Source organism: Notolabrus celidotus, chromosome 8, assembly GCF_009762535.1.
Source record: "Notolabrus celidotus isolate fNotCel1 chromosome 8, fNotCel1.pri, whole genome shotgun sequence".
NCBI lineage: Eukaryota > Metazoa > Chordata > Actinopteri > Labriformes > Labridae > Notolabrus > Notolabrus celidotus.
In genome coordinates this window covers 23,185,942-23,205,610 of record NC_048279.1, presented here as the reverse complement: position 1 = coordinate 23,205,610, position 19,669 = coordinate 23,185,942, and the positions used below count along the sequence as shown (strand labels likewise).

General features: G+C 41.4%; 2 protein-coding genes across 6 annotated transcripts in view; one reads left to right on the top strand and one right to left on the bottom strand.

The window, feature by feature from the left end:
- The window catches only part of zic6 (zic family member 6), a 94,149-nt gene that overhangs the window by 47,339 nt on the left and 27,141 nt on the right, over positions 1 to 19,669 (top strand). For 2 of the 5 annotated variants that reach the window (XM_034689973.1, XM_034689974.1), the window contains 2 exons: positions 14,079 to 14,831; positions 16,661 to 18,142. The exons of 2 other annotated variants lie outside the window; for them this stretch is intronic. In XM_034689973.1, the coding sequence (XP_034545864.1) occupies positions 14,079 to 14,831; positions 16,661 to 17,286 (1,379 nt within the window). In that variant the 3' untranslated portion in view covers positions 17,287 to 18,142. Of the gene's footprint in view, positions 1 to 13,205; positions 14,832 to 16,660; positions 18,143 to 19,669 lie in introns of those variants that run through there. One more of the 5 variants, XM_034689972.1, reaches the window with a different exon arrangement.
- Positions 1,858 to 6,310, bottom strand: zic3 (zic family member 3 heterotaxy 1 (odd-paired homolog, Drosophila)). Its single transcript, XM_034689975.1, has 3 exons — positions 5,027 to 6,310; positions 4,070 to 4,233; positions 1,858 to 3,492 (listed from the first exon to the last, which is right to left on the bottom strand). The coding sequence occupies exons 1-3, from the start codon at positions 6,015 to 6,017 to the stop codon at positions 3,310 to 3,312; spliced, it is 1,338 nt and encodes a 445-aa protein (XP_034545866.1). The 5' UTR covers positions 6,018 to 6,310; the 3' UTR covers positions 1,858 to 3,309.

Sequence of the window (19,669 nt, the reverse complement as noted above, 5' to 3'; positions counted from 1 at the left end):
ACGTCACGGTGTCTGATAAAGAGGGGGAACTTGAAATGTGCGACTAGACGAGCCGGGCAGAGAGGGAGGGAGGCAGAGAGAGAAAGGAGGGAGGGTGAGATGGGATGGGGAATAGAGGATAGAGATGAGGGTGAAAAGAAATGAAATCAAACGGAATGCAAGAGGTGCGCTTGCGCAAGAAGTCAAAAGCAGAATTTTAATCAATATTCTTAAATCTGTTTATAGTTGAGGAATATTGGTGGGGGTGTTGGTGTGAGGGGTTTGAGGCAGCATGTGGGGGTTGGTGTAAAAACTCTCCTCTGCTTTAGACTCCAAAGGGGAGAGAAAACAGCAAAGTCTTCACTTTACAGCAAATTATACACCCTGTGTTTTCGGTATTTTCGTTGCGCTGAGGCTGATGCAGCTTTCTAAAACATGAGAGAAATGACCCAGTACCATAATATAGATTTCAGGCCCGTGCATGAGCTCTCCCCCTCACTCACACTGTTTTTTTTTCGCTGTTTGAATGCTTATTATGGCGTCCATTGATGTGTGCTAACTCCTCTGGTTGTTTTTATGAAGCGGTTCCTTGTTAATCGGGCAGTGGGAGACGCTGAGGCAGCGCCACTTTTGGCATCCGATCCCACTACACTTTCACGGTCACACAGTGTCCTCAGTTGCCCGTCCTCCAGTGGGCACGGTAGAATTCTTAATATCTAAGCCTCATTGAGAAAAAAATTATGCAACTTTGAAGCCATAAACGGATGACCCACATCCACATCTCAGCCCCTTACTCTGTGCCAGAATGTAGTCCCTAACTCGCTCCCCCTCAATATTCACACACACACACACACACACACACACACACACACACACACACACACACACACACACACACACACACACACACACACACACACACACACACACACACAGCCAAGATACTAAGATGGCGCCTTAATCAGTGTCAAGTTCAAGTGACTCCTTCTAGTCTGGTACAAACAGCATGATAAACAGAGTCGCCTTTGTGCGTAAAGATGCAGAGAGCAGAACAACATGATGATAATAATAATCAACGTGCCAGTCTGGAGGTCGCTTTTCAGAAGGGTTTTTTAATTTCAGTCAAAATTTCCGTTCACATTTCTTCATAAATAGTTGGTAAAACAAATCAACCAACATACAGTAGCCTAAAAAGTACAAGGAACCTTTGCCTCTGGCAGCTAAATAGGCTAACGCATAGGCCTGCTGTTGTAACAGGGTTTGCCTCAATGTGGCACAGTGACACAGTTCATCAGTAAAACAGTTTTGCTCTTCAGGAATAACTCGGAGTGTGACCCATTTCTCCCAGAAAGTGTTACAACATCACATTCTAGCTGTGTTTATACATCAGATATTTTTGTCTGACCTCTGGACATGGGGCAGAAAGGTGGTGGCAATAAGAAAAAAGTACTTCTTTTAAATTAAGGTATAGAAAATAGCATATAAAACATATATTCCTTAAATTATTTAAATAAACTTATTTCATATATCACTGTCACGAGGTACCTTTTTTACATTTTATTTTAAAAGTAGTGCTGGTGGTCTGAAATTGTTCTCATATACGAGTACAATAACTTTGTGTATGCATAATATTTAATTCTTGAGAATAGGTTACAATGCAATGCTGTAACTCTTTTCGCCACTGGACGTCTTCTCCCCCCCAGACCCCACATAGATCTAAAATTCCTTCCACTAAATTTTTGTTAAACACAAAAATGTCATCTTGACAAGTTATTCACACAAAACAAGCAAATGTGTAATCAAACTGCTCTATATGCAACACCACAACAAAGAACACGCTTAGTTTCACAGAAGAATTACATTTAAAACAATGCAAGCTGACAGACAAAAAACTTTTTTTATTTTTGAAGATACTGTGTTGAGACAGTTCCATTGTTGCCGATGCACACATTTAAACATACTTGCACAAAGACATTGCTGGAACTATAAAGAGAGCCATACTGGCGCATATATTTGGGTGCTGGACCCGGATTGGAGAGAATCAAAATGCTGTCACCTTGATTTGGAAATCATGAACTCCACACACTCGTCTAAGACCTGTATAAGAGTGCAATAGGCTGATGGGTTTCTTCTTCTTCGTCTTCCTCTTCTTCTTTTTTCCAATACTGAGTTTATGCTACGAATTGACATCTATTTCTGATTCTATCAAAGTAAAATACACAAAAAGTTTAAATTTAACCAAAAATAAAGATATCAACAGAACCGTTTTATAGCTTCTCAGCTCAACTGAACTCAGTTCTACAAAGTCAATGATTTACATGTCAATGGTCTCATAAAGAAAATAAAAGTGACGGAAATATCTGCATTATATATAGACAAATCCATAATATTCATATAGATGATTTCTTCGATCCAAATAAGACACATGTAGGCCTATTGGTTAAAAGGAAAAATAAAAACAGAAGGATACAATCGCGATGTTGGAGCTTTAGAGTTTCTCATTTGTTCCATGTTAAGCTGGTTATGACCAAAACTGTACAGTTTCTTGTTAGAAAACATTTCCATAAATATCATTTAAGTTTCAGAACTTATACCCATAATTAAATTACAAATTGATAAATATGGCATCATGGATATGTATTTACAACGGTATTAACAAAAGGCAACGTTATATTCAACGGTAACAATCGTAACCTAATACCACATTTCTCCACCTGAAAACGGACGTTGACAATAGATTCGACCCCATCAAACAAGGAAATACATTCACGAGTATAATATTTATTTAGGATTTTTTTTTCTGTGTTCAAGTTCATGACAAAGACTTTGGCACGTTTCTTAAGACTGTTTGAAGTTCCAACAATCAATTGAAGAGGCGACAATAGCGCGTCACCGTCATATAAAACAGCGTGAAATAATCTTCCTTTTTTATTCTTTTTTTAAATAAAAATTTGAGAAAATACATAAAATGAAAAATAAAACATTTTTTTTCTGTAAACTAAAAGATAAAAAACATTTATTTATACTGAGAAAGTATTACGTTTATTTATTTGTGATTTATTTGTTGTTTTTTTTCCTCAAAACTGCGCAATAAAAGTCAAATTTCGTGATCCTGAGAACGGACGTGGCCTGCGTGGTGCTGGCGTTTGCTCTCATCTCCTGTTGTTGTTGGTGTCCCAATCCCATTTGTGTATGTGTGTGTGAGACAGTGTGTGGTTTATGTCTGTGTCTGTCTGTGTGTGGGTGAAGTGAACAGGAATAGTTTTTTAAGGTTTTTTATCCACAACCTCTTGGTCCACATCGAGAGAGGGGTTTGTTCTTCTGCTGACTTCAAACGTACCATTCGTTAAAGTTGGGTGCCAGTCCTTCGCTGTGGCCAGACGTGTTTTGAACGGCTAACGGCGGTGTTTTTGTCGGGTCTTCAGTGCTGGCTGAGACCAGCACAGGCGGTGTGGACGACTCGTATCCAGAGCTTGCTGCTGGAGACGATTCAGATCCTTGAGACTCATGTACCTGGAAATAAAAAGACGACACAAGCACTGAGTCCCTTTATTTACACCGTAACAGTATTTAATGTGGCTTGGTGGAGGCTTAAATGCGGTTTAACCCGGGATTATATAGAGCAACTAAAACAGTAAACAAACAAAGTTCAAGCAGGCAAAGCAACTTCTACACTGCAAAAAATATAGAGTTGCTCACTGGTGATTTAAGTCCCACAATGTAATTCAGTTAAATAAAATGCCTCGTGCCTTCGTGTAAAATTAGTTTCCATTCAAGCATAGCAAAAGGGTCGTCTAAAATCTACGATCTGTGTATGTCACACAAGTGAAATTCGCAAGTTAATCACAACTATTTTTACTACGGCAATCAGGCAAAGAATGTGAGTGCCAAAGGAGTCTAAACGACATTCAATTAGTTTCTTTTTTCAGTGTGACAGTGCTATAACATCTTAAGAAATGCCTCAAGTTGTGTGAAAGTCGTAGAGGAGGTGGTGGGGGGTTGAGAGTGTGTGTGACTGTGTGTGTGTGTGACTGTGAGAGTATGTATGTGTGTGTTAATGTGTTTAAGGAGTAATGAAGACATTAATTACCTTCATGTGTTTCCTGAGAGAGCTGGGGTGCGTGTAGGACTTGTCGCACACTTTGCAGATGTATGGCTTGTCTGATGTGTGCACGTGCATGTGCTTTTTCCTGTCGCTGCTGTTGGCGAAGCGTCTGTCACAGCCATCAAATTCACACTTAAACGGCTTCTCACCTGCAGGAGTAAATACACACACACACACATGCACACACACAAACACCCACACAAACACCCGTACACACACACATCGTGATTAACCCCCATGAATGCATCACATACAAACAGCAGCACCTGTAAAAAGAAAAATCCGCAGCCCCGGAGATGTAAATCGTCTGCAGCCTATTATATAACAGAGTAACCTACATTTCGGGGGGCGACATGGATCCAGCTCCACTACTACTACACACTGCTCTGTCAGGCTTTATTTATTCAAGAGGCCTGCTCCTTCATGCTACTACTGGCCTGCTCTGTGCGTCTGCTCCTCTATAGTAAACACTGAATCAACAGGGCATTTCTGAACTGCAAGGACGAGAATTATAAACACAGCCAGAAAGTGATTACGTGTAATTGTATATGACGTTCACAAGAGTCCTAAGCCTACCTAAATAGCCTAATGCAGCTAATGCACTTAAAGTTTGACAAGTGAGTCAGTAAATGTTTATATATCACTCACAACGTTGAGTATAAAAAGCTAAAACAATGACCGAGGGTTAACAAGCAGTGAAGCACATTTGTCTGTGTGTTTGGAAAATTAGAAAGGGAGAAAAGTACACTAACAATAGTTGTGGGAATTGTCCAAAAGGATAAATGTTGGGCCAAGTTCCCAAACCGTTCTTGTAAACAACAAAAACACGTCCCCTTTTTTTTAGCACATCAAAACAGTCACTTAGACGCACACTTTAGTCCCACTTTTGGGCGTGATTTCACGCACGACGTGTCGTTATATTTCGGCATTGTTGTTGCTTACCTGTATGTGTTCTTTTGTGGATTTTCAAATTCTCCGACCTGGCGAATATTTTCCCACATCCGGGGAACGGGCATGGGAAAGGTTTCTCGCCCGTGTGCACTCGGATGTGGTTGACGAGTTTGTACTTGGCCTTAAAAGATTTCCCTTCTCTCGGACAGTCCTCCCAGAAGCAGATGTGGTTGCTCTGCTCGGGGCCGCCGACGTGCTCCATTGACACATGAGTGACCATCTCATGCATGGTGCTGAAAGTCCTGTCGCAAGTCTTTTTGGGTCTGTTCATCTGGTTCTCGTCTATCCATTTGCAGGATAATTCTTGTTTAATAGGTTGCCTCATGTATCTAAAGAAGGCCCCCGGACCGTGGTGTGTGGGCACATTCATCCCCATGTTCATGTTGATAGGGTGGCCGTAGTTGTGCAGCGGAGCTCCGTAGGGGTCCGTCCGAGGGCTCGCGACCGGACGGTACGGATCAGGTCTTCCGAAAATGTCCCCGCGCAAGCCAAGATGCATTTGGCTGTTAACCACATGTCCGCTCGGTGAAGCGTGGCTCACCCCCTGGTCGTGAAGTCCTGGAAACAACAGATGTCCGGGGTTATCGGTGATCCCAGGCGGCCCGTGGAGGCTCCCGGCCGAAGCTGCAAAGATCCCATGCTGGGCGCTGGGTCCTGTGGACTCTCCCATGCCCCGGTTCCGAAAGAGCAAGTCCCGTGTTGTATTGAACGCTCCCCCGCCGTACGAGCCCACCTGCCCGCCGTGTGAGTGTCCCAGGGCAGCTGCATATCCAGTGGCTTGCGGGGTGAAAGCTGAAGTCTGACTGGAGGCGATATCATGAGCCACGGGGCTGATTTTGAAAGCTGCAGAGTGGGAGGAATCGGCGAAGGGATTCAGCCCCAGACCCGGGTCTCTGTTCCCTAAGTCGTGGTGCCGCGGTGTCCCGAAACCCCCCACTCCTAGCGATGCAAACTGCGGACCGCTATCAAGAAGCATAGTCATGAGATTGAAGTAAACTTAGGAGACGGGAAGGAAACAGAAAAGAAAATTAAAATCCAGTTTCGCGGAGCGCGCACGCTGCAGACACCGCGCCGAGATTTACCACGTTTTGCGCAAAAAATCCTAAAATAAAAAAACACCAAGCCAGAGCGGGGAAAAATCCTATGCGTACAGAGTTGGGAGGAAAAAAAACTCCCGTTGACTGCGATCCGTGAGAAAGAGGATCAAACTTCCCCCCCTTTCCAGGCGGATGATGTCCTTGGACTGATAAAGTCAATCACTCACTCCTAGAACATAAATGAACTCGGGAGGCAGTGCTAAGACGACCAATCAGCGCGCGGCTACCCCTCGCACACGTGACTGCGAAGGAGGGTGTTAATTGGCTAGATTTCTGGTGATTGGCACAGTTTGGTATTGAAGATGGCAGGTCGTCTCAATTGGTTTCATTTGATTGGCTCTTACAGGCATTATTTTGCAGGTATAACGGAGCAGCCTAGCGCAGATCCTGTGCGTGTTGTGCGTAACGCACGTCTGCTGCAGCCTTCAGGAAACTCCCCAAAAATAAAAATAAATATCATCGCTGAAGGAGAAAGTAGAGGGTTTTACAAATCAGATCCTGTTCAAACTTTCAGTGGAAAAGAAAAACAATATTGAGGAAGTTATTAAGCATCATGAAATGTTTGGTTTGGTTTAAGTTAAAGGTTGAAAAAACTTTGCCATTCATTTTTTGGCAAGTAAAACTTTTGTTTAGGAGCATTTATTTGAAATATCTATCTATCTATCTATCTATCTATCTATCTATCTATCTATCTGTTATTTTTCTCTTCCGTGTGGGCAGTTTTGCTCTTATTAACAGAAAACTTGAATGTACTTGGCACACTTCCAAACTGTGGCTTTCTTGAAGCCGCTTGAAAGGGGAGGAGGGGGGGGGGGGTATTTTTTCTTGCAAAAGCTCTATAGGGTGTAAGACGGAGGAATAAAAGACAGAAAGAAAGATGGCAGTAATTGTAATATCCTGAGAATTTTTTCGCTCAGCCAAAAAATTTCGTGCCATTGAGCAAGTTTCACAGGGCTGCCGCTGACTCGCTGCAGGACACATAAAATCTGATCAAGTTCAGAGACGCACTGAGTGCTTCAAGCGGCGCTTTTTAACTCCAAGCCTTTCACATCCTTTCCCCCTCAATCTGTCCCAGGAAAGGAGCTCACATTCTTTATTTTAGGGGGATCTATCTGGACCAAAAAAAAAACAAAAACTTCAAATCAGTCCTTCGTTCTGCTTTCGCCCTCATCCTACCGCATTCACTCCTGAACATTTCCTGGAGAATGAGTTGTAGAATGAAAAGGTGAGTTTTCTAACTTCTCCGTCGTCTTTCTGTAATAGTTAGTGAGAGGACTATTTGAGCTGCATGCTCTTGAAGTGCGTAAATCTCCACTTTATTATATTTAGCCTGTGGAGGTTGTATGGCGTTTAGTTTTCTGTTAGTGAACACAGTTAGGCCTGTTACTCACATGGTAATTTAATTGTATCAGGGACCTGCATCCCTCTGTGTTTTACACACTTTAATACAACATTTACGCTTTTTGTACAAAAACCTGAACAACTTATCTTGAAGCAAAACGACGAATGAGATTCACTTCTTCTCTTTTTTTTCCTCCGTAAGCTGCTCCCTCTCTCACTCTCTCTCCCTCACTCACTCTCTCTCTCTCCCTCCCTCCCTCTCTCTCACTATCTCTCTCTCTCTCTCTCCCTCCCTCCCTCTCTCTCCCTATCTCTCTCTCTCTCTCTCCCCCCCTCTCTCTCTCCCTCTCACAGTTTACTCCCCCCCTACTCTCTCACACACTCGTCTTCTCACACAGCATGCGCGTGCACCAACGCACAGAGGGAACCATGAAGGCGCACACATAAAAACACACACCAAAGCGCGCACACACAGAGGGAGCAGAGTTTGCCTTTGCAGTTTTTGCAGTATGAGATTTATGGCGACCTTTTTGAACTTTCACAAGTGACAAGCAGCCCGTTAAGCTCTCCCTCTCTGTTCCCTCCATATTTTATTGCCTTGTTGAAAACGTGCAGCCTTCATACGCCACTTGAGGTAATGTGCCGTGTGTTTGCAGCCATATTATCACTGTGAAATAATTAAGTAACATGCTTTAGATGAGTCACAAATGTTGCAGAAGCAGCAGCAGCAGCAAGCAGCGTAGGCTCTGAGCTCGTGCTGAGAAAAAGGGGAAGCTGTCATCATCACGAGGCCTAATGTAAAGCAACTGTTGCTCTAGAGTTTAATCCAAAACTACTGCACAGAGCTGCACATGGTGTACTGGAGTTTATACAGTGTTTTATTATTTAATTAATTCTGCAAGTGTGGAATTTGAAGACTGGGGGCTGTTTTTACGCATCTTGTAATTACTCGTCTTTAACTCACGATCAAAATAGATCAACAGAGGCAGGATTGCAGGCATAATGACAGATTTTTTTTCATTACATTTCGGTATTATTTAACCATTTCGTATCTGAGAGGAGCAGAGTGCATTTTAGAAATATTTTTTTCCTGCCTAAAATTGAATGAATTCTTTGGGGAAAGTTTTTTTTTCTAAAAGTAGAGCTCTAATAGAGCTGCACTTTTTGTTCACCGTTTGTCTCACTATCGCCAGCCATTCCCCCTCCATTTTTTTTACTACGCTCGTGCATGCCGCCCTCCGCTTTGTGACATTTTCTGCACTGTTTTTTCTAAACATGAATTTAATTAGATTTTGATGAATGGTGGGGTTTTATTTTTTATTTTTTTGCAGCCACATGATTTTTATATTTTTTATATTTTTTAAGATATTTAAATTTTACTGCATAAAAGCGTCCAAAGGCCTGTGTGTTATTTGTTTTCAAGCCCCACAGATATCTCCAGTAATATTCAAACGTGGGCGTAATACAACGTGCTAAATTGTGGCAGTTTATTCTGCAGGACTCCTATGTTTAATGTGATGATTTAGTTATCTCTGCCGGGATTACCTCATTGGGCGTTGGGATAGCCCATTGGTTATAACATAATCTTCTCCATACTGAGCATGCGCGCTACCTTAAAATATCACAATATTGCAGCATGCACACCTCTTTGACTGTATGCTGTTGGAAAAAGAGCAGAACATAAGCATCATCCTACATGGTAATCAACTCACATTTATACATGTCTTCTAAGTAGATGTGTCAGCAGCTCTAGTCGTTATTTCAACGCTTAATTTCATAAATGACCTAGATGCATGGAAAGTGTTTCCTTATATGAACAAATCGGCCTTTGGCAGACGAATCTGCTGGATTTTTTACAGCAAAGTGGAGTATTTTTTTTTTCCTTTCTAGTGCACGTCGTCTGGCCTGTAGCCTACACTGTGGTTTGCTGGCTCAGGCCGCCTGTGCAATAGACAAGTTTGTGAGCTTGAAGTTAACTCAATAGTGACCAGACAGAAGTGAAATCTCCATGTCCTTAAACCAATGGTAAAATTATAGTGAAATATCACAATTTTTACAAAATACTGCTGCATACGAGTATGTCTTCCACTTTAAATTTAAAACACTCAGAAAATGGTGAAGTATCCAAATGGCACAGTCTAATTAGGCTATTGCAAGTCACTATTTTTCCTAAATGGACCTGGTTCTGGATTATCTCTCCATTTATTTTGCTGTGGTTTCATTTGGCATGCCCCAACTATCAGACTAAAACTATGCATTGGTTTAATAAGAGGTATGAATTGTTTTTTTTCTCTTTGCTGCATTTGGTTCATTCTCCACAACACTTGCATTCTGCAGAGACCACAGCAGGATAAAGGCTCAGGTTCTGCTCTGTATTCAAACCATAATCCACTAAATTTCATACAGTCCCAGAATAAAATGTAAACCATTACATTTGTTTGAGCGAGAGTACCATTTATGCATGCAACATTTGCATCCACTTACATGAGAATGCCTAATGTTTTTCACAAAACAATATCTCAAGATGCGGTGCATTTCAAATACATGCAGCCTTTATTAAATTGTAGGTTTGTGTGCAAATGTACCAGCTGATATCGACGACGATTTAGTCGCCATAAATACCACAGCAATACAAAATGAGAGGTAATTAAACTGCCTTTTAATTTGGTATTGCACATGTTAGAGCTTGACAGTGTTGCATCACTATTGGGCATATTTTTGTGCTCTCCTCTTTGTTTGTTTGTAATTGGAGGAACAGAGGCATGGATGTGCTTTGTCATTCCGTGTTTGCTAAATGTGATTCAGCACAGGTTTATGTTTGTATTTACAGCGCAGATCATCCTTCGTATTAGATGATATGGTCAGTTGTGTATTTGGTGACTGCTGCAGAACCTGGTGTTTGCCTTCATATGGCTGATGGAGAGGGCTTAATTGACTCCTTGCTGTGATTTACTGCAGCATCTGTCTGCAAATGGACTCATCCCAAACCTGTTAATTCACCTAAATTCCATAAAGTCATGGCAAGAGTGTGCACCGTCATCCCTCATCAGTTATACCAATGCATGCAGTTGTTCTAGATGTGCACACACACACACACACACGCACACACACACACACACACACACACACACACACACACACACACACACACACACACACACACGTATTGCTATATGAACACAGGGCCACACTCACCATTTTGGTGCTTAAAAAAATATAGTCCACCCTCTTCTCTCATTTTTTAAATAATTTACTGTATTGTTCGGTATAGCATTAGCTTAACCTGGTTAATCGAGTCCAGCCCAGGAATATATTACCACATAACAACATATATATATATATATATATATATATATATATCTGTATATTTATCTATGTGCAAGCCTAAATATTTAACTTTGCTTTTTTAACGTCCAATTCTTAAAAAGCCTTATGCAAGTTGTTTACCAAGAATTTCTCGTTGCACCATCCCCTCGTAAAATTAAGAAATTCTGCAGAATTTTCAGTCAAATCCACTACGAGGTGTCATTTATTGTTCAATTACTTCCCTAAACATCACATTTGTTGCTCATTTAGTGCATGCTCACTGTTCTGGGACTAGCATAGACCCTATGGCTGTAAAGGGTATTCCCTGACATGAATGTTTTGATTGTTGGGAGTGATATTTTGTGTGCAACAGTCACTAGGATTTTGTCTGGCCTGTCAAGCATCCACAGAAATGCTCGGACTCATGAAGCTGCAGGGTTAGAGGGGATTGCACATGTCAAAATGCTAAAAGTGTGATACGATGTTGATATTTAAGCTGGAATTCTGCATTTATTCAGGTGTACCTTCCAAATATAATGCTACATCGCTGCAAAAATTGCACATTTTACCAATGTTAGCAAAATACTAATACTAGTAATAAAATACAACAAAGTATGCCATTTATAAACTGCAGTGCTAATTTGTATATTTTGGATATGCTTTTATGATTGTCTCGTTTTGCATTGGGAAAACTGCAATATTTGCATAATGTATCAATTTAAACAAAATACTTAAACTAGTAACAAAACACAACAAAGTGCTCTACCTTTTAATAACCGCAGTATGAATTTGAATATTTTGGTTATTGCATTTATATATTTATTATTTTGCGCTGAGAGATTGAACATGTGTCTCTAGTATTAATCCTGTGCATTCTTTTCCTCTTTATCTTAATTTTTTTTATGTATAAATATACAGAAGAACCCTTGTAATTATGAGTTTGAAAACGTTGTTGTTAGTAGACTCAGTGGTGTATGTATAAGGCTAAACTGTAATTGAAGAGTCACCCTAGCATTTAGTAAAATGAGGATATTATGGGTATTTGAATTATTGCAGCCTTTTATTTAAAATGAAGCAGTATATATGCAGATACTGAACAGACCTGCAATGCACATTCAACTTTTTGATAAAAATTTGAACCTAAAAAAATAGCATAAAATCACAGAAAGTCCAGTTTTTCCAGACTTTGCTTGCCTTCTGCTCCAAACAAGGACCCTGAAACATTTGAGGCGCAGCTTTGTCAGTGTGTTCTGCTCTCTGAGCGACAGATTGGAAACTTTCCGTCTCTCTGCCCTCAGTCTTCAATCATTTTCGGAAACGCATCGGGTTAAAGGTTGACAAACATGAGCGTCCACTACAATCATGACGCAATCAGGCCACTTCTGGGCCTGTCTGCTATTTTGTGCCATTTAATGTCAAGTGGGCCCCTTTGCTTTGTTTCTGCAGGTGACGTCAGCATAACTATGTGGAAAAGGATTTTTTTTTCTGTTTTTCCTTTAAATGAAAAAAGTTCTAAATTCAGCTGCAGTCTTAATAACTAACTATGTTCTTTCCCCCCATTAAGCCTTTAAAAGCTGTGGTCCGGAAGCCACGTCATGTAGATTTAAATAAAAGCAACAGATGAAAAGGTTTTTTTGTGGTTCAGGTAGAAGAAAAAAAAGTGTATGATCCCTGCCACGTCAAGGCTTGGAGTCGTGCAGAAATATGTGCTGCTAAAAGAGCGCGAGCCTGTCCTCACAGCACCCCAAAGTAAGAAAGTTTATCTGAGTGTAACAGAGGAGCCTCCCCACCACCACCACTCTGCTGCTGCTGTTTGTCACGTTTCATAATCTACATTTTACGTAACAAATTCTACATCAATAGCAGCCTGTGAGATCATGGCACACTATTGATGGTTATTTATTTATTTTAGCTTATTGAGAAGGGTAGGGGGGCGTATATGTAGAGGAACAGCTCACATTGGCTCAAAGCTAAAATAGTACACCATGTTCTGACTCTGCTGGAAAACGTCTTTATGAACTTTTTCTCAATAAGATCATATTTTTGGGGGGCGCTTTCGGTGCGTAACGTTGAACTACTTGTTGCTCTGTGAAACTTCTATTTTTCTTTAAGATCAACAAGTCACTTTATGTCTTCACAAGAGCTCTACTCCACAAGATAAAAGTGTAACGCAAAAATACTCTTTTGGTAGCTGGTAACTATTTATTAAATATGACACAACCTTCAACCGCCGAGGCCCCTGTATTAAGAATAACCTCCTAACTTTCTGTTATTAACACACAGAAGCCTAATTATTCTTATTTTTAAAATTCCAACGCCAAATAGGATTTCTGGGACTAGTTTTCTGTAACTTTCACAGCTCTAGCACTCTAATCAAAAGCAAGTTTTGACAATAATTGGCCTGGACACGCACCGGCCACTCTCTGTGTTATTGTTGTAGGGCAGGAGTGGGACATTTGCTCTTGGCAAAGAAATCCACTGCAATAAATCCCAGTGATTCTCTTGTCTTTCCCTCATGTGTGCATCTAATCTCTTGACTTTTCTCACACATTAGTATTTCACGTTAACCTTTTCATTTCTCATACGTGCAGATTTTGGATAAGGGGTCTCCAAAGAAGGCGCGGAGTTAAAGAGGCAGCAATATTTGCGAGTATCGCGGCACATTTCAAAGCATTTTCTGTGCGATATTTGAAAACGGAGTCGTGCGGTGAACGCCTGCGTGTCCCTTTTAAAACAAACCCAGCGCCTGTCAATCACAGCGCATTCCAACCAATCCCAACGCTCCCTTTTTAAAAGCAGGTTTGCCTGCTGTGCTTTTATATTGCACCATGGCCTGTTTCGAAGCATTTTTACTACCACGGTTATTGCCACAAATCAAGAGGGCAAAGTGAACGGCATGGGACTCACACCAACTTTAACGAAATTGAGTCTGGTTCCTACTTCTGCGAAGTTCACGGCCAAGAATTTCACATGCAGATGATATACAAACAAGGGAGAATGGAGACTGCATTTCTAGGTGCATCCTGAGTGCTGAATTGGTTGATTTTGCAAAAAGCTCATAGCCTCAAACTCACAACAAAACATGACAAGCCTTTCGAGGTTTAGTGGCTGCCCTCTCTCTTGCGTCAACCCCGGGGAGAGCAATACTGAACCCAGCGTGGTGCTGCCACCTTTGGCAGGAGAGCACATGGGACACCCCACTGGCAGTTCCTTAAAACTCTGCCCCTCGCACAATTTGCGAGACTACCCCGAGACGAGGTCCAGTGCATATGTTGACCATTCGGTTCCCACTTTTTCAGACTCTGGATACCCCAGCCACCGCTTAGAGCACAGCCCTAGGGGCATTATCATTGGAGCCAATCTCTCTGGAGCCGGCATGCCACCCGTCACTGATCAACTGGCATCAAGAGCGAGCCAACATGGCGGGATTGGAAGGTATCATCGTGACTTTGCTGGCTGCAGAGACAACAGAAGCCATGCTTTTTTCACGAGTTACCAGGAGCAGGCCCACGCCTCCACGGATCCGTCTCGGGACTTCGGCAGCCAGATGATGCTGGGTCTACCTGGCGACCTCCTCACCCGGACTCACCCCTATGGCCAAGCTCTTAACCCCAAGGGAAACAGCCAGCAACTTGTTACACAATTCCTGGGTCTCTACAAACCCCTGAACATGGCAATTCAGCGAGGAGGAGGAGGAGGAGGCGACGCTTTCCTCAGGTGCTCCAAACAAACAGTGAAGCACGAGCTGGTGTGCAAATGGAGTGACGGCCAAGAGGGGGCCGGGAAGCTGCCTTGCTCCAGAGCCTTTGGGACCATGTATGAACTTGTCACCCATGTGACAGTGGAGCATGTCGGAGGACCCGAGCACTCCGAGTATGTCTGTCACTGGGAGAATTGCGCGAGGGACAGGAAGCCTTTCAAAGCCAAATACAAGCTGGTGAACCACGTCAGAGTGCACACAGGGGAGAAGCCCTTTCCCTGCCCCTTCCACGGCTGTGAGAAAGTGTTTGCACGATCAGAGAACCTTAAGATCCACAAGAGGACCCACACAGGTCAGTTAATAATCACACACACTTTGATAATAATTCTAATAAAATAATTGAATACTTTTGAGGGTGAGACTGCTGGAAAAAATGCTACATTATTGCAGACTATTTTATTAAAAACTGTAATTTCATCCATACTGTTTAACATTTCATAGTTTTACATTTTTAATCAATGTGAACATATTTTAATTTTAATTATTTGATTGATGACAGACATTTGCTAATTCTGTCACTTTATAATCATCTATTTTTGATTTGTATTATTTGCAAATTTGATGTCATTGTTTAGGCCCACACTGTTATTAAAATGTTATTTTGCAAAGCTCTCCTCGTCGTCCTTGTTGCCTCTTTTTGCAAGAAAAACCCTGTCCAGGCTCCATGCAGGAAGCACAGATGTAATTGTAGTGTTATATTAAGTCAGATCCAACTGAGAGCAGTCTGCAGGCCTGGTGCTTTGGGTGCCTCTCCCACTTCATTCAGAGAAATTATTAAATAAATGCCGGGACACCGGAGAGCTGTGACGTAGCCGTTACGCGGTGTCTGCCTCCCAGGGATTCATCTCCTGTGCTCAGGATCACTGTAGCAGAGGGAGCTCAGCTCACAGGGAGGTAGTGACAAATAAAAGGTGAGCACACTGATGACCTCATCAAGGTGTTTATTATCAAAGTAAACAAACAAAAAGAAAGATGTTTTTTTAATGTCTACACTAGTTTGATTTATATCATTTATTGCTGTTGCTGGTCAAGATTAACCTTTAAAATTACATAATTTAATGTATCTCATTTTCAAACGGTCACTTAGTGTGGCTTCCCCGCCTGGTTCATTTGAGCACAGAATAAAAAGGATTTCACTTTTTTATTTAATCTACACAAGGGAGCGTTAACGTGATCTCACAACGTGTATTTACCCTACAATATTGGCACTTTAATTGGAAGTAATTAAATAACCTAATAAAGTGAATGGCCGTTTAAAAAAAAATAAAATAGGAATTCATTGTGTAACCACCTTTTAATGTTGGTTGAAATTGTTTTGGTAATGAAAGCTAAGAGAATAGAGGCACACACTGACGCTTAAGGACATTTGTTATGGTGCAACTGCACATGCGTAGTCGCGTGTCCTTAATCAGCCGTAATTTAAGTCAGAAAAATATATTAACAATTTTGATTTGAATTCCGAAAAAGAAAAAAACATTAAGTTGCATGCCTAAATTGGTAATTTAACAGAAATGGTTAAAGTTGTATTTCTGAGTACAGCACGCTGCATCATGTGTGCAGGAGGGATAGTGAGCAGCTGTGCTGAAAGATCAATTAGCATCTTGATAGCTCTAATACATTCTGTGCATGATAGCTAATTCAAACAAATCTTTGCATTTGCTGTCGCAGGTCCATCATCATTTATATATTTATATCTGTAACTACTTCTCTTGTTGAGTTAGTCCACAGACTCACTTGTTGCGATCAGAGCTGCAGGAAAGTTTCAGCAACTTTGAAATGTTGAGTTTTTTCCACTTCAAGAAACTGTTTACATCGTTTTCTTTGACAGTTTATCATTATTGAGTATCACTATTTAAGGCTGATGAGGCCTGCAGCGGCTTTTTATTTTTGTTTTCTTCCATTTTTGCAGTCTATGACTTACAACTCAATACAGGACTGAGTGTTTGCATGAAGTTTAGATATGATTTTTTATTTCTAGGGTCACTTTTCATGAACCCTGGTTCGTTAGGTTCACCCAGTTGATAAACTGCACAATTACCATCATGTGTGGTCAAACAGTGCATGCACCGGCCCTTAAAGCATTTTCATAACACGCCGCCATTTCTCTCTCTGCACGTTTAGGTGAAAAACCTTTTAAATGTGAGTTCGAGGGCTGCAACCGGAGGTTTGCGAACAGCAGTGACAGAAAGAAACACTCTCACGTGCACTCCAGTGACAAACCCTACATGTGCAAGGTCAGGGGCTGCGACAAGTGTTACACCCACCCGAGCTCACTGCGGAAGCACATGAAGCTCCACTGCAACAAGGTCCACGTCTCCAAAAGCGGAGACGCGCGCCCTGGAGACGAGGGTCACACTGCGGAGCCCAGGTCAACCCGAGTCCCGGATGGAACCCAGATCAGCCCCCCTCAGCCCCCTATCTCCACTCAAGATATCCCCATGTCCCCAGAGGGTCGAGACGAGTCGACCCAGAGGTCACGTTTCCATCACACATTTGACAGCAGTTTGGACTACTCCGCACACAGGTCACAGCCCCTCTTGGACCCTTTGTTGCTGCAGAGAGGCAGCTACAGGTCCCAGTCCTCCCAGTACCCCGGCGGGCAGACGGGTCACACATTTGCCCAGAGCTCCAGGACTTTCCACTCCACTTCCCCCTTTCAGAAAAGTCTTGTGAACGGATGGTACACATGCCACAGCGGCGTGGACTCCTTCCCACCAAAGCAGTGTAACAACATCCCGTCACTCTGAGGTTCTGCTCGGACTCTGGCGGAAGAATTTTTGGGCCTATTTTTTCATGTTATTCCATATAAACACATAGCTGTATCTATATTGCTCTCTGTATTTTCTTGTGAATGTTGTATCAGATATTTTGTGAAACGTCCTGAGTCATCTTCTATTGAAAATGTTGCTTTGCGAAATGTGGCGAGCTTTATTTGTTGTCGTGAGGCCTGTTCTGTTTGCTGTGGCTTTCAGCCTGTAGCTCCATCCTCCCACAGTGGGTTAAAGGAAACTTTTAAAAAGTGTTTATGCCTAATTGTTCGCAGTTTTGCATTTTTATGAAAGATATCTATCATATGTGAGGAAAAAAATATGACAAAGGATTTCATGTAGCTAAATCTGTGTGTTTGGATCTTCTGAACTTCTTATACTAAACAGAAGTGCTGAATGTAGCCCTGATTTTAGGGCTTTTTGTTGAATGTAAAATAGGTGTAATGTATGTGGGACATATAGAAACATTATTCATGTGTGTATGTTTGTCGCAACATGGAATAAATATCAGAAAGATCTTGCATTTTGAGACCTAACGAGCCTGCGCAGTGGGCCTTCAGCACGATTTGTCTGTAATTATGATTCCGCAGGGCTTATAGGGTCTAGTTTCTTTCCCCGTTATTAAGTTCCACTTTTCCACCCTTTTTATCCCACATTCTTGTTTGTGTTCTGTGTATTTTTCCCATTTCTGTGCAAAGTAAGCCCTACGTGAGCATAAGGTTGTTCGTGATACTGTTAAACACGTTTAATTAGCATACAGTTCTACTGTACATAAGCACACTGTATAATTAATTATGTATTCTATATTTTATTAAAGTGTCTATATTCTCTTTGATCAGGCGTGTGTGGTTAAAACCATTCAATTTATTTCCACCGTTTCCCAACTTCTTCCTTTTATATAATTTTATAATTCTAAGACGCCATATTTGCAGGTTAGCAGTTTTTGTGAAAGCTAATGTCGCCTTATCTCGAAAAAGGAGGCTAACCTCACATGCAGGATGAACATCATGCATGAAAATCAGACCCCGTCCAGGCCTTAAACACCTTTACTACTCAACTGCTTTCCTGCGAACTGTAGACCATATTCAAGTGGACAGCGGAACGTGAAACAAAAGTGGCAACATTTTCTACATTTTTTCATCCATTCTCGAAAATAACAACCCACTTTTGAACAAACAGCACCCCCCTTTCCAGTAAAATTGTACATTATCAAACTGCGTCATGCGGCGTGCATTTGAAGGGATACAGGTGCATTTACATTAGGGTCAGGCGCATTCTGTCAATTAGAACGTGCTTTCTGCTTCCACTTCTTGTCAATTTCGCTTAATTTCAGATCCAATTAATCTATTTTTGTGTTTTCTTTTGATTTATTTTCCTTCTCTCTGGCACAAACGCAGTCACACTAAAACATCTTACTTTGAAGGTAAGCTAGCACCACACACAAATAGAACTGTGGTAGCCTAAAAATATTGTATTGTCCAAATTCCAATAACTAACAGTCATTAATTCATATCTTTCTATTCACACTGTGAATAGAACACGTTTATTTGCTATAAAGACTTTCACTTTCAAAGACTGTTGAGCTCCTCACTTTGAGTCTGAGTTAATAGATTTGCAGGATTTCACAGTTTAAAAAATCACAGCTCCACTCAGAAGGAACAGATATGTGCCATTCTGTTTCATTTGGCTATTGAAAAAAAGTTAAGAAAGTTGGAAAAAAATGAAAGAAATGTTAGTTTTCCCTTTTTTTGGATGCACACAGTGCTGCTAATAGTAAAATGTTTGCTTCACTTCATCTAGCTCCTCTGACATATTTGTTCGTGTTTGCTTGCTTTTCGTACCTTCAGGAATGTAAAATTGCACAAACACCTCATTATTTTGGAGGAATAAGCTGTTTTTGAAGCCTGTTTCTTTTTGCAGCAGAACTTGCATCCAGTTTTGCCACTCATCCTAGTGCAGAGCTAAAACTAATATTCTGGGTTATTAATGTCATACATCTCGCTCGTGGCTCCCTTTGTCAAAAATTACACCTCTGTCTGACAATATAAGGGAATTTGATTGAAAACTTGAGAAACCATGGATGAAGTACAGTTGATGGGACATTTAATGGTGTGTAGCTAAAGATGATGACAGTGAAATCTGTCCTCGTCCTGCTGTAGTTTGATTACTGTGGAGGTCGGCTAGGTCACAATTATGATGAATAAGGTAATGGGAAAAAAGCCTCTGCTCCACTGCCAGCAGCAAAAGCTTTCTACTTTGTACCTGCATGTATGGATGTCAGCATTTCATACTATTAAACATGCCGATGATGACTGCCATTATATATATACCAATTTGCTTCACACATATCAAAAAGAAACCA

Excerpts from the sequence above, each read along its gene's own strand:
- zic3 (XM_034689975.1), bottom strand. The coding sequence starts at position 6,017 with ATGACTATGCTTCTTGATAGCGGTCCGCAGTTTGCATCGCTAGGAGTG. Across the intron at positions 4,234-5,026 it reads CCACAAAAGAACACATACAG|GTGAGAAGCCGTTTAAGTGT; the intron begins GTAAGCAACAAC and ends TTACTCCTGCAG. Across the intron at positions 3,493-4,069 it reads CTCTCAGGAAACACATGAAG|GTACATGAGTCTCAAGGATC; the intron begins GTAATTAATGTC and ends TTTTATTTCCAG.